This window comes from Crocuta crocuta, unplaced genomic scaffold (genome assembly GCF_008692635.1).
Source record: "Crocuta crocuta isolate KB4526 unplaced genomic scaffold, BGI_CrCroc_1.0 scaffold131, whole genome shotgun sequence".
Classification (NCBI taxonomy): Eukaryota; Metazoa; Chordata; class Mammalia; order Carnivora; family Hyaenidae; genus Crocuta; species Crocuta crocuta.
This window is the reverse complement of record NW_027528977.1, coordinates 16,141,971-16,156,731: the sequence shown is the minus strand read 5'-3', so window position 1 is coordinate 16,156,731 and position 14,761 is coordinate 16,141,971. Positions and strand designations below refer to the sequence as shown.

General features: G+C 43.2%; 1 protein-coding gene across 1 annotated transcript in view; it reads right to left on the bottom strand.

Annotated features, from left to right (window-relative positions):
• The window catches only part of SLIT3 (slit guidance ligand 3), a 598,836-nt gene that overhangs the window by 552,980 nt on the left and 31,095 nt on the right, over positions 1 to 14,761 (bottom strand). The window contains exon 2 of the mRNA XM_077757361.1: positions 1,885 to 1,956. Within this exon, the coding sequence (XP_077613487.1) occupies positions 1,885 to 1,956 (72 nt within the window). The remainder of the gene's footprint in view (positions 1 to 1,884; positions 1,957 to 14,761) is intronic.

The following is a 14,761-nucleotide window of genomic DNA, read 5'->3' as shown; positions in this document are numbered from 1 at the left end:
GGGGTGATGGGCATGGAAGAGGGCACTTGTGGGGATGAGCACTGAGTGTTATATGGAAACCAATGTGAAAATAAACTATTAAAAAGAAAAAAAAAGAGGCTGATCTTGCGACAGAAAAAAAAGTTTAAATGTTTATTTTTTTGAGAGAGAGATAGAGGCAGTGTAAGTGGGGGAGGGGCAGAGAGAGAGGGAGACACAGAATCTGAAGCAGGCTCCATACTTCGAGCTGTCAGCACAGAGCCCGACATGGGGCTTGAACTCACAACTACAAGATCATTACCTGAGTGGAAGTCGGACACTCAACCGGCTGAGCCACCCAGGTGCCCCACTACTATCTACTTATCAATCAGGAAAACAATGTAGCACAAATAATATTCCACAGGTTTCAGCAAGAATAAATAGACTACATGAAAATGTTAAAACCACAAAGTACTAAATGAGCAATTACAAGACTTAGAAGAACTTCTATTTGTTATGGGTTGAATTACATAGCCCCTAAATTCATATGTGATGTCCTAACCTCCACGCTTTCATAATGTGACCTTATTTGGAGATAAGGTCCTTACTGAGGTAATTCAGTTAAAATGGGGTCATTAGGGTGGGTCTTAAACTGACTGGTTTCCTTATAAAAACAGAAAATGTGAACCAGAGACATGGGTAGAAGGAAGACAATGTGTGAGACTCAGGGAGAAAACAATTATCTAGAAACTGGGGATTCCCAAGGCCACCAGAAGTTAGAAGAGGGGCCTGGATCAGTTCTCCCCCTGCCTCTGAGCCTTCAAATGGCTCCAAGCCCACTGACACCTTGGTTTTGGATTTCTGGCCTCAGAAACTGTGAGATGATAATCTTTGTTGTTTAAGCCACCCAGTGTGTGGTATTTTGTTACAGCAGCCTTAGCAAACTAGTATACTAGTCATTCCTCATCTTACAGATGAGAAAACTGAGGGCCAAAGAGGTGCAGTGATTCACCTAAGATCACATGGGCAGTCAATTCTGATGTAGGACCAGAACCTGATACTTCCTGTCTCTACAACAAAATTCATTGTATTATAAAGGACTGTTGATAAAAAGGAGGTGGCTTCAGATACCAAGACTTTAGTTGCTGCTTCTGGTAGACATTTGCCATACATGATTCCATAACACACCAAACACTAAGGCAGTGGCCAGACTGCCCAAATGGTGCTCCAGGTCTTAGAGTCACACTTACGGGTCGAAATCAACCTCTGAATAAAGTAGAACAGAGGCTCTACATCCTTCTCTCCGGTACCTCTAAATGTCTGAGACTTGCCAATGGACAAGCGTTGAGGCACATTCTTATCACTGACACACTCAGGGTCGGGTTAAAGTGTTCAATATTTAGTAAGGAAACTTGATATTCCTTTTTCCCCTGTTGTACCAATACCCATCCCAAATTTCACTACCTGTCTATACAGCTGTGGGTGTATAGCAAGGGCTCTGACCCTGTCTGACTCTCCCCCTCCCTCCTCTCCTTAAGCAACAACATAAATAACTTTTGTTCGGATTGCTCTTCTAATGCACAGGCTGGAGAAGAAATTATAATCTCTATGCAAGAGTAGCATGGTCAGTCAACCTGACATTGCTGTCGTCCTAGAAGCTGGACCTGCTGATTTATTCGTGAATAGCCCTCTGTTCTCCCTGTCACTGGAAATGACTTTTTCCGTTGGTCTAGCCCAGCCAGCAGCATGGAGACAGAGAATGAGATACCTGTGAAAAACTGGGTAAGCTAATGAAGTGCTTTCTGCTGCAGGATGGTAAAGTCCTGTCACCTAGTGCATAAGGGTGTGATGTCAGGGAAGCAGAACATTTTCACAAGGCCAAAGAGTTGAAAATGAAAATGTGCTGGAAAGCCATGTGTTACTTACAAGACCCGGAGGTTCTTGAGTCCAGCGAAGTCCATCTTGGTAATCCTGGAGATATTATTTCTGTCCAGGTCACTGCAATGGAGAGCAAATTTAGGTCAGATTTTTGCAGATTACACTTATGGTCTATTCAACTCAGGCGGTCTTGAAGGAACGTTTCTTGTCAAGGAGAAGGTAATTCCAATGATTAATGTCATCCCCTGAACATGCACAACCAACCGTAAGGATACTGTATGGAATAAGCTATCCATTATATATGTACTAGAGCCCTGCTATATTTAGCTGCCTGGCTTCTGTTGCCCCTTCTTTGGGTAACAACTTTTTCTTTGGAAGTCCCCTCCTCCAACTCTCAGATCATGTCATGTAAGTGAGGTTGACCCCTCTTCCCAGCTCCAGGCTAGGCTTATAAGCATCTTCACTCCCTCTGACCACAGGAATTGTTTCAGGAATGTGCACATGACTCAAATTTCCAATAACTCTCTCCTCACTAGGTTTCCAAGCTGTTCAGCACTGCCAGCAGCCATCTTGCCATCCTGAAGAGAGAGTTTTCCAGAGTCAAGAGATAAAGAGAGACTGATTCCTGGTGCTATCCTATGAGTATCTGGACCTACCCATGCTGAAGCCAAATACTTCTGTATTTCAAAATTACATGAGACAGTCTATCCCGTCTCCCTATTATCTTAAAACAGGTTTAGTTAAATTTTCTATGACTTGAAACCAAAAGAATCTTGACTGACTTTGGTACCTACCTACGTACATACCTATTTATTTATTTATTTATTTATTTATTTATTTATTTCCCAGCTAGTTTGTAACATCCCTGAAGACAAAGATAATATCTCATTTAACTCCATAGACCAATATAGAGATTTGTACCTGGTACAGAGTGGAGGTAACTTTGCTAATCTCGTGCATTAGGTAAACACAGCTACATGGATTGCTCCTGCAAAAAATGGTCCCAAAGTGAAGGATTTGCCATGGAAGAATTGAAAGCATCATGGTGGTATTTGTGTTGGGGAGAAGGGGCACCGTGGGTATTAGAAAACCAGGGTTAGAGAAAACCAAAGTCAAGAATTAACCTATGAACAACTATATACATATTCTTTTTTTTTTTTTTAATTTATTTCTAGGAGAGAGAGAGAGAGACAGCGTGAGCAGGGGAGGGTCAGAGAGAGAGGGAGACACAGACTCTGAAAAAGGCTCCAGGCTCTGAGCTGGCATTCAGCACAGAGCCTGACACGGGGCTCGAACCCACAAACCGCGAGATCATGACCTAAGCGAACGTCGGACGCTTAACCGACTAAGCCACCCAGGTGCCCCACAACTATATACATATTCTATGTTCAGTAAAATTATCTACAAAGACTAGATGTGAAAATAAATAAATGAATGAGTGAATGAATGAATGATAAGACCATAAATGATATGTTAAAATTCTTAATAATGCATGCTGAGTGATTAATCCCTATCTACCATGTCTTCTTGAGAAACTTTTCAGATTTTGGCCACACTGAAGTTTCAACAAGGTATTTGTTTTTTGGGGTGTTTTTTTTTTTTAAGATTTTTTTAAAAAAAATAATTTACTTATTTTTGAGAAAGAGAGACCAAGACAGAACATGAACAGGGGAGGGCAGGAGAGAGGAAGACACAGAATCCAAAGCAGGCTCTAGGCTCTGAGGTGTCAGCACAGAGCCTGACACAGGGTTCAAACTCACGATTGTGAGATCATGACCTGAGCCAAAGTCAGACACCTGACCGACTGAACCACCCAGACACCACTTAACAAGGTATTTATAAACTGGCTTTGCTCGTCTCCTGAACATTCAGGAACTAAGAGGCCATTTTCCCCATGACAGATCCCCACCCACACACTCACAACTTCTTTAGTTTACCTAGCCAGGTCCTACAGTTGCTGTCCTTCAGTCATGCCTCAGAGGGACTTGGGAGCTCTACAGCTGCATAAAAGGAATGGAGAAACAATCTTCAGATTCTAGCACTTGGTATGAGGAGGAATTATCCTCCTGATATTGAAAATATCAAAATAAAAATCAAGTGAGTCCTTGGGTAACCTCACCTGGGAACCACTTCCCCTCCTCATCCAGTTTTCCACTACCTAAAATAGCAACCAAGTTGTTTCTTAACCAGCCTGTGCTAGAGAGAGGCAGTATATAGACTTTTCAGATTAGGTAGAGTGCTGGTAAAAGGAAGAGCAAGAATGAAGAAAGTTGTTTGTGTGAGGGTTAGACAGGAGCACACAGACAGGAATCTCATGCTTATCCTCACTCTGAATATTCTTCTCACCTCTGGTCTCAGTTGGGACTTATGTTTGGGGACACTGAAAATTGCAGATATGACAATGCAACTCAGGGTTTAATTACCAGGGCACAGCATGGTATCTTAGCAGCTTGTGCTGGTGGCTGTGGTGCCAATATTTTCAATTAATATTTACTATGTGAAGGGGCACATCGTGTGCTGCTGAAAAAATTGAGGAGGGGCGGGATGGGTCATAGGGTTGCCCCAGGCACATGGGCCATGTTTGGGAGGTGGGGCTTCAGAAACATGCAGCCCTGAGTTTGGATCCCTGCTCTGCAACCTACTGAGTGACCTATGGGCAGTTCACTTCATCTCTGAGGCTCAGCTATTCCACCCACAGAATGTGGATGTGATCACCTCAACCTCCAGGGCTTTTAGGAAGGTCAAATGAGATGATGCACTGCTTATCCCAGTGCTTATCTGGCACTTGTTAAACACTCAATCATGGCAGCTATTGCTACTGTAATTAGTTGAATTCCATCCCTCTTGCCTGCACTCCCCCTACCCCCCCCACACTTCCATTCTGAAATTTCAGTGCAACAAGAGCTGCTGTCTGCACCACCCCAAACTCTGTGCCTACAGATGAATCCTGGGATCTCCAAGAAACTATCTTCCTACAGATGAAAGAGGGGTGCACTTTGTGACTAATAAGTAGTAAGATAGCACAACAAGCAGGCCCCTCATGCTGCCTTTCTCTTGCATTTCTGACACCTATTTCCATGATATCTTTCCCTGTCCCACCAAACACACTGCCTGACTTCCAGGGAGGTCAGGGAGCATGTTCATGGGCTTTGAGGTGACACAGGTCAGGGTTCAAATCTCTTCTCCATCCCTCCACACCCAGCTGTGTGTTTCAGTATTTTACTTAACATCTTTGAGCCTCCATGCTCTATGTCAGCCCCTCCTACCTGCGCCCTTGAAATGGCGAGAAGCACAAAATTTAGATTGCAAGCATGCTTGGCTGAAAATGGGAATTCACTAAATAGACACTGAGAAGAAGCTGCAGTATCTCATGTGCCCATTGCTCCCCCAGCCCCCTTGCCCTAGTCCAGGCTGCTCTGGAATTTTAGCTAGGTTTCTTAGCCTTCAGCTTTGGCCTTTGAGGAAATTAGTACTTCTTAGCCTAGCATGAGTTCCAAACCAGCTGCAAGCATGCTCACTAGATGGGAAGCCACTACAGTTCTAGATGAGGGGTAGGGAAGTGGGATGGCAGGAAAACATGTCTGCAAGTTGTTTCTTTGACAAACCTGCCATGGAAAGGTAGAGTCTGTGACCCTCTCCCTTGAACTTAAGCAGGCCTCATGACTGCTTAGACAAGCCTGGGGCAGAAATGATGTAGAATTTCTGAGGCTGGATTAAAAGATGTAGGAAGTGACTCCCTGGCTCTCTTTCAGAGCACTTGCACAAGAGCCCTCAGCTGCCAGGTTGGAAGACCAGAAGGCCTACAGTCCCCAGTGGTTAAGGCCATGTGAGAAGACCAGAGAGAGACAGAGAGGTGCTGAAGGAGCCTTGCTGGTTTCACCCTGGCTGTTTGATTCTTTCCAGCCTGGAGGTCAGGCACGTAAGTGCAAACACCTTTCAGATTTCAGCTCCAGCCACCATCTGGCTAGGACTTATGAGAAACCCTGAGCCAGATCACCTAGCTGAACTACTCTTGAATTCCTGCCCACAGACACTATGAGGGAGAATACTAAAACAAGTCCTGTGTCTTAAGCCATTAAGTTCTGAAATGAGTCATTTGGCACAATAGAGAGATGGAAGAAAAAGGAAGAGAAAGACATTTTCTGAATATTTAATTTACCACTAACAATGGAACTCCCTTCACATGACTCTCAATAGCATGTCCTTTCTGCCCCTGACTGCCACCCTTGAGATCCTCAGCGCTGTCATTATGGTCAAAGATGGTTCACAACAGGCCAAAGTTACCCTGTTGTCCTAGGAATAAAGTGAGAATTGGCCCTTCTCTCTGGTTCTCAGGAGTAAAGACTGCATAATTAAAGTTGTCCATCCCTCCAAGTGGGCCTTAGGATACCATGAGAATCACCCTGGTGTATTATTAGTAATCACAATTCATTGAGCATTGTGGCAGAGACTGGCAAGCTGTCCACCAAACCATTTTCCCTCTGTCTGGTACACACAGATAGTATACTTTTCTCAGCTTCCCTGGCTGGTAGGTGCAACCATGTGACTGAGTTCTCACTATTACATGTGCAGAGGCACTATATGTTGCCTTTGGGCCTGACCTATAACACTTCCTGCCCAATCCTCCATGCTCCTTATCCTCCCACATCTTGAGCTGAATTCAGTAAAGCCAGTGGAGAACTCCAAGAATGCAGACAGAAAGAGCCTGAGTGCCTGAATGACTACATGGAATAGAGACTCTCCCTCTCCTGTCTCTCCATTTACCCACATAAAACTCAGACACAGTCAAGAAATAATTCCCCAGCCTCTGAAATTTTGGGCCTATTTGTTATAGCAGTCTACGCTGACAAATTCAGTTCTTTGAGAAAGGAACTTTCCTTTTTTTTTCTTTTTCTTTGCAACAGTCTCTGAAAGTTAAGTGTTATTATCTTCCTTCAACAGATAAAAATACTGAAGATAAGCATTAATAAAAGCTGATATTTTGGGGCCCAAACTATGCACCAGACACTGTGCTAAAAACTGTATGTTCATCCTGTCTTATCCCAGACAGCAAGCATATGTGGTAGGTGCTATTATTACTCCATTTTTCACATGAGGAAGCTGAAGCATCATCTCTCGCACCCCCAGTCTAGCTTTGATTTTTATCAACAAAGCAACTTGCCATGAGGTCACACAACCAGTAAGGGGCAAAGGTTAGGACGTGAACTTGGGCTCTCTGAATGCAAGACATGTGTTGTGTTGTTTTGGTTTGTTTTTATCACATCATGCTGTCCATCTACAACCAGAGTCTAAGCATTTTCTACTGCATCAGGTGAACTACTGACTAGAAGAAAAATGAATAAATTAATAAATAAACAGAACAGAGCAGTACAGAATAGAATTTCCCATCCCATCTTGAAAAAAAGCAAAGGGCACTCCGGGTGGCTTCACTGCTTCCCTCTCCAGCCAAGAAGGCCCATTTCCATTTCTGTCTCCCAGTGCGGTCTGGGCCAGTGGGAGTGCTGAGCCCCTCTGCAAGCTCCGGGGGAGAGTGCTTTCTTGCTGTTTGTGCCCGTGTCTGATATGTGCCATGATGCTCATCATCTACCATACTGCCTCCACAAACAGGCATCACCATGGTAATCTCCTGCATTATTTTCCCCCATCCCAATCAGTGAATCATAAACCAATACTGTGAGTTGCAGCTTTGTGGTATTTTCACATCTGCTTGACACCTTGGGTGGGGTGGGGAGGACGAGGAATTCAGAACAACACTGGAAAAAATGAAACAAAAATGTTCTAGGGCAGACTACTGTCCCTAACTTGGCATATGTATACTCACATCCTTCTTTTGATTCATTCTGTGGCATTCCAGCAAAACATTCTTTTTGCTGTGGCACATCTGGGATGAGGAAGCAGTAAAAACAATCTCCAGTAAAATAGCGTACTGTGCAGAAAAGGGTTTCAACACCAAACCCAGAAGATGTAGATTTGAGTCCCCTCTTCCTTCTTAGCTGTGTGACTTAGAGAACATCACTTAAATTTACTGAACCCCAGTTGTTGGTATTGTTGTTGAGACTTTTATAAAATACGACCAAGAACACGAGCTCTATAGGATTACCACAAGTCTCAAGAGATAAATTGTGTGAGGAAGCACTTTCTAAACAGCATTTGGAGTAGTTAATTTTTCACTCACAGCCAACAACTTGTTGGAAGAGGATGCAGATGTAGAAGTTAGGACTGGTGTCAAAAAAAAAGATTTTTCTGTATGATGGTGCCATATACAGAGTTAGAGAACACACCATCAGTTCAGATAGGACCACCTTCCCCTGCACAGTAAGTATCTACAAAGAGCTGCCTTCTGGGTTTCAGAAGATCTAAGTATAAGGTGAACTTGGAAGGGTTGCCTCACAATGAAGTAATTCCCTATTACAGGGATATATAAGCAGAGATTAGTAGTTAACTCATGCTAAACATAATGTACTTGTAATGGATAGGAAACTGGACAACACAACGTATAAAGTCCTAATAATTTTGAGGTCCATAATTCTTGGATTTTGGGGGTCCAGTGGCTTTAAAAAATATGGCTTAGAACTTGCCCTCAGGTTGGAGTCTAGTTGAGGAGATGAACTGAGACTTACAAGCTACTTAGAGAACAATGTAAGGGTATGCAAAATTAGATGTTACGAGATGTGGTCTAGATTCCATGAGAGTAAACAATCAGAGATTTGAGACTTCTGTGAGAGCAGGAGCTCAGGAGACATGGAACAGATGGGAAGGAAGTGCATTGTGATCGTGTGGTGACAGTGGGGGCCACGATGGGAATCACAGAGAAGCGAAGGGTCTGAGGACAGGGAAAGCAAGCTTCTGAATAAGCCTTCAGACAGTGTGATGCATTCACATTCAAGATCCCAAAGCCTAATCTGGGGAATCCTGCCTAGGAAAGTGGTAAGAGGAGACAGAATTAAGATGTCTTGTGGTCCAGCCTGATCCCTTGTTTACCACCAGCAAAGAACAGGTTCCAACTAAACCAGAATAACTTAGTGAAGGGCTTTGGCCTCAGCTTCAATTATTTCCTCTCTACCCTGGGAAGCTAACCTGATTGGACCACATTACAGGGCTGGCTCCTGTGTCCTACTTTGCTTTAAGCTGAAGAGGAGATAGGGGAAGGGAACAGAGTAAGGACAGTGTATTTATTCTCCTGGCTCCCTCCCTGAGAGGTCACCCAGGTTAGCTAGTGTCTCCACCAAAGGTCATGGCTCCTCTCCATGACTGATCTCTTCCTAGTTCCAGAACATTTTGCCTCCTCTCGTCCCTTCTGGCTCAAGGGTGGTAATAGCTCTATTGCTTCTAGTACTGGTTCCCTGAGCCACATCCAACTTCTGAAGTAGTCCCGTTATATATCAACCTTTCTTGAATAATTCTATTCTGAGTTTTTCTATCTGTTTTCTTTTTCTGACTGATACATCATTCATTCATTCAATAAATTGTCTTAAACCTTAAGTTTCAGCTACTATACTAAATGTTGGGATACATGTATAAACAAGACTGGTAATGGTCTCTGACCTTGAGCAACTCAGAGTTTAGTAGGAAAAAAAGAAAGGATCAATTACCACAGGCTGTGCTAAACAATATACACTAAGTGTTGATTAACTCCCTGTAAAAGGCCAGATAGTAAATAATTTAGGTTTTTCCAGCCATATTTATTATTACAACTATTCAATTCAGCTTTGTAGCATGAAAGCAGCCATAGACAATATACAAACTAATGGGTATGGCTGTGCTCCAATAAAACTTTATTTACAAAACAGGCTGAAGGCCAGGTTTGGTCTGGAAGTGATAGTTTACAGACTCCTGTTCTATACTGTGCCAGAGGTATAAACAAGCTTATGGGAGAGTATAGAATAATCACGTTTTAAGGGTCAGGAAGAGCTTCCAGGAAAAGGTAATGTTTTAATTACCTCAAGGATGAGTTGGCCACAGCCAGACTGGCTGGCATGGGACTGTGTGAGAGAAAGGAAAAGGATTCTAGGTAAAAGAAAGAGCATGTATAAAACCCCAGAGGCATTACTTGAGGATAATGCACGCAGATTTGTTGGGCTGTTAAAGCATGTTATAGGGGAAAGCAGGACAACCTTCAGCCCTTTATCCTGACATCAAACCTGCCCCCACAATCATATTCGTGTCCCCAAAACGCCAACGTCTCTCACAGTGCAGTAGCACTGCAGCCAGGTGGGCATCGTGACTGTCCTCAGCCTGCCGTGTTTAATTCTTTCTTCTTTCAGTCCACAAACCTTTACTGAGCATCTTCCAGATTTGGGACTCTGTGAGGCACTCCATCAACACATATGTCCCCACTATCTGTTGGCCTTGAAAGCCCTCAATATCCTTTCTCCCTCCAAATCCTACCACTATGTCTACTCAAAAGACAGGTTGAAATCCTAACTGCCAGTACCTGTAAAAGTGACCTTATTTGGAAATAGGGTCTTTGCAGATGGAATTAGTTTCAAATGAGGCCATTAGGGTGTCCCTAATCCAATGTGCCTGGAGTCCTCACAAGACAACAGGAGAGACACAGGGAGGGCAGGAACAAACCCCAGAGGCAGGAACTAGAGTGAGTCAGCTGCAGGTCAGTAGACACCAAGGACCATCAAGGACCAGAAGCTAGGAAGAGGTAAGGAAGGATCCCCCCGCTACACACTTTGGAGCAATCACGACCATACTGATTCCTTGATTTTGGACTCCTAGCTCCCAGAAGTATGACAGAATACGTTTCTGTTGATTTATGCCACTCAGTTTGTGGCTGGTTTGGTCACCTTGGGAAACATATGGCCTCTCTTTCAGGCTCTGCGAGCCCCCCCACCCCCAGCCTTGTCTCTACAGCTTTCCCAGCCTCTCCATCCCACACTGATCTCTCCCTTCTCTGAACTTCTGAACTTATGCATCATTTAGCCTCTGCACAATCCATTTTGGCCTTTCATCACATTTCCTTCCACCTCGTGTGTGCTGTCTGTTTCCTGTGTGTTTGCCTCGTCTCCCAAAGGACTGTGATGCTCTGTGGGAGCCAAAACCACAGATCACACTCCCCTCACTTCCTCTCAGACACCTTGGATGAAGGAGATCCCTTGGAGACACTCAGAGATATGTACACTGGGTTCTCTGGGTGCTGGGGGTGAAGAGTTTTGTTGTTTTTTTTCTTAAATATTTTACATGCTGCTTCCTAGGACTGCCAATGTTTTCTGCAATAAATATGTATTAGTCACGCATCCTTCCCTCTCTCCCCTGCAAAATGTTGAAAGAAGTGGCCTGGTTGAAATAGGACTTTTCTCATGGCTAAAATGACCAGTAGAGCTAAAGTCATTTAAGACCTGGAAATCTGGCCAAAGGAAGATGTACTTTGATGAGCCCAAGGGCTGTTCTTAGAAGCTGCTCAGATGGTCCTACCCTTATGGGTATCTTCCTTTCCTTGCTTTCTCTCCCCAGCCATCCATTCATCTTCCATGATGGAGGAGAGAAAACAGTATGTGTTCAAGAGCCATCAAAACATCACCCCACTAGGTAACACATGTGGCCACATTTCACTGTGGATCACCCTCACAGAGCTTCCCTCTCATGCTTTATCCACTCCTCAACCTGTACAACAGAGACATTATTGAATTATTTTCTGACATTTTCACTTCATCCTCATCAGTTACATAACTACATACAAGTTTAAAAACACATACACGCATTCGGGAGAGAAATGACTGAATTTGATTTAAAAAACTGGCTTCACACTACCTCAGTTATTTGGGAACTAAGCCTCCCTGGGCTGAATTTCTGACTTGGCAACACTCTTGCATATGTAATTTTACACCTGCAAAAGTTTGCAGCCAGTGCTATACAGACAGCTACCTGCAGGGAGGAGAGCAGTCAGACAGAGGGGCAACCTGGATGGTTGGATGTGGGGGTGGCGAGGGCCCTGCAAGGAGGAAGGGCAAGCATGGGTCTCTACTCTTACTCTCCCTGCAGCAGGAGAGCTCCCTGCTGGCTCCTGTCTTGCTCTGCTCAGCTTCGTGCTCCAGCAGAAAAGGGCATACAGGGGGCATATTTAGCTCTTTGCTGGAGGCAGTAGAGTAGAACTTGCAAACTGATAGCCCATGGGCCCATTTTTACTCTGGTCCTCGATATGATTTTAACATTTATAAATTAATTATTAATTTGGAAGCATTTCACATACAAATCTGGGATTCTGGATTGTCTCCAAAAAAATCAGGTGATATGACCCACTGGGCTCTCATGGCCACTGAATACTGTAGTTAAGAGGCAAGTGCCCATTTTGAACAAGGTATGGGCTCTCATCCATCTGCTTCCTCACTGTTGCCACCTGCTTGGCCTTTACAGGCACTGGAGTTTGAGATCCTTCCCCCTGCTCCAGAGCATAATGCTTAAGGAAGCAGGCACTAGAATCAGACAGCCTGGGCTCAAATTTTACCAGAAGTGGTAATGATTTTAGACAAATTCCTTAACTCATCCCTAAGTTCCTGTTTTCTCTTCTGTAAAATGAGTATAAAAACAGTATCTACTTCCTATGATGTTGTGAGGATTAAATGAGATGATAAGGTGATTTAGCACAGGACTGATCATCTAATAAATACCCAATAGGTAATCATTACCATCAATTTGTTGATTATTATTCATACACAACATGAGTACCGGAAGATGGAGAATACGTTAGTGAAATCTCAGTGCTGGACTAAACTTGAAGGCTCATGTAGTCTAATCCAAAGCTCTCTCCCCAGATCTTCCTAGTCCTCTCAAGAACATCCCTCAATAAAACATCCACAGGGAAGTCTCTCTCTTCATGACACACCCCAGGACATCCCAGTCCTGACTCTCAAAAACAAATAAATAAACAATAAATCCTTCCCAAACACTTCCTACAATGACACAGGACAACTTACTTCTGTCTGAGCAGTAACCTCCAGATAATTACTATCAACCCAAAAGATTCACCTCTATGTCCAGAAATCTCACACCTTCCAAATTCTTCCCAAAAGGCCCATTCTTAAAACCCTTCTCTACCCTATAGATGAGGGCATCTGAAGAAAAAAAAAGGCTCCACAAATCCCTGGGAATTATAAAACAGAAATCTCAGAAGAGACTGGGGTCAGCCTTTGAAAAATGTGGCAAGAAGTATTTGGCACATGATATGGCAGGAACAACGCTATGTGTTCACCAAACCATTCTGTTTTTCCTCCTAGGTAAACAACAAGATTAAATTTCCTGCCACTCCTTGTATCTAGGTAGGACAATATGACTGATGTCTGATTAAAGAAATGCAGATGGAAGTGATACAAGCCATTTCCAGGCAAGACTGTAGAACATCCTTCACATTATACCCTCTTCCCTTTTCTTGTATTCTTAAACATTGGTAGCCCATGTGTCAAAAATGATAGTGTCCTACAATGGAAGGAACCTGGGTTCCTGAGTGACAATATGGAGCACAGCCCACTATGAAGACCAACTACATTGGACTCTGATTTAAGGAAGTAATACAATATTATTGTGTTCTGCCACTGCTAATCTGAATTTGTTTCTGCAGCATAGTCTGGTCTGTGCTGACTGATATACATGGCAGTTTGGCAGAGTGGGAAAGAAAGGCCTAGAAGCTAAGCATCTGTGATTTTTCTCTGTGCTGTTTCTAACCCATAGCATGATTTTGGAAAAGCTACCCAACCCCCACTCTTTAAAAGGGAGAAAATGAACTGGTTGATCCCCTATGGTCAGAATCTCACTGACTCTGAATTCTCACCCATGAAAATTCTCACAGACTTTGGACTCCATTAACACACATTACCTTAAATTATGTTTTTAAGAAGTCACCTAAGTTCTAGTCAACAGAGGTAGAAAAGCTGCAGCCAGCCCACATTAGAGTCTAAATAAATATCTGTGGAGTGAGTAATTATTATGCAAAAGCCAATGTGTGTTGGGTGTTGACCATGTGCTAAGCACTATTCTAAGCACTTCACATTCAGTGCCTCTTGTAATCCTTACAACCAACCTGTAAGGTTGATGCTATTATTAGTCCCATTTTATGAATGAACAAATGGAGGCACAGGGAGATTATGACCCTATTCTATGATCAGAAGCTGGTAAGTACACTAAGGGCATTTATATTCGGACAGTTAGAGGTCAGTGCCTGAGAACTTAAGCAATCAATCAACTTGCAAGAAATAAATAGAGTACTGAAGGGTGAAAGGCAAAATGAAATGATCCAACCAGGGAGTTTCTTTAACATACCCACAATTTTAGCTAAATCAGTAAACTCCAACTTCTTGGGAGTTGGGGCCAAATCTTACTTATGTTTGAATCCCCAGGGTCCAGCACAATGTCTGGCATATTAAGAAGCACAAATAAACATTTGTTGAATGGCTGAGTGATCTGAACCTAGCTCTTTATTGACACTTTTAATTGAGTTACATTTGCCTTTCATTGACAATGACTTGAGATCCAAACTCAATATTAGTATTTCATTTGTACCAGTAAATCTGCACCAGTTAGAACTACAGTGATCATATAATTTTTTATCCAAACTTGAATGATTTTGTGAGTCAAAGAAGATACCATTAGTGATTATTTGAGGAAAAGAGGCAGAAGTTGGGACTGTTCTGAGCAATTCAGCAAAAGTGGTCATCCTAGCTAGAGCCATAAAAACCCACAGCGGAGGTGAGTGACAAAGGAAGTACTCACAAGGGGCCCTGACTGTCCACAATGTCCTTGTTCTTAAGGAATGTCCCTTCTTGTCCATTTGGGCAGCAAACACTTCAAAGCCTATACCATTTGCAGGACATGTCATGGTTAAGTGTTGTTCTCCAAATGATGTACATCTCCAAACCCAACAGCCATAGAGCACATACACTATTAACTTTTAATATAGGTGCAGTAATCACTTTAAGAAAACAGG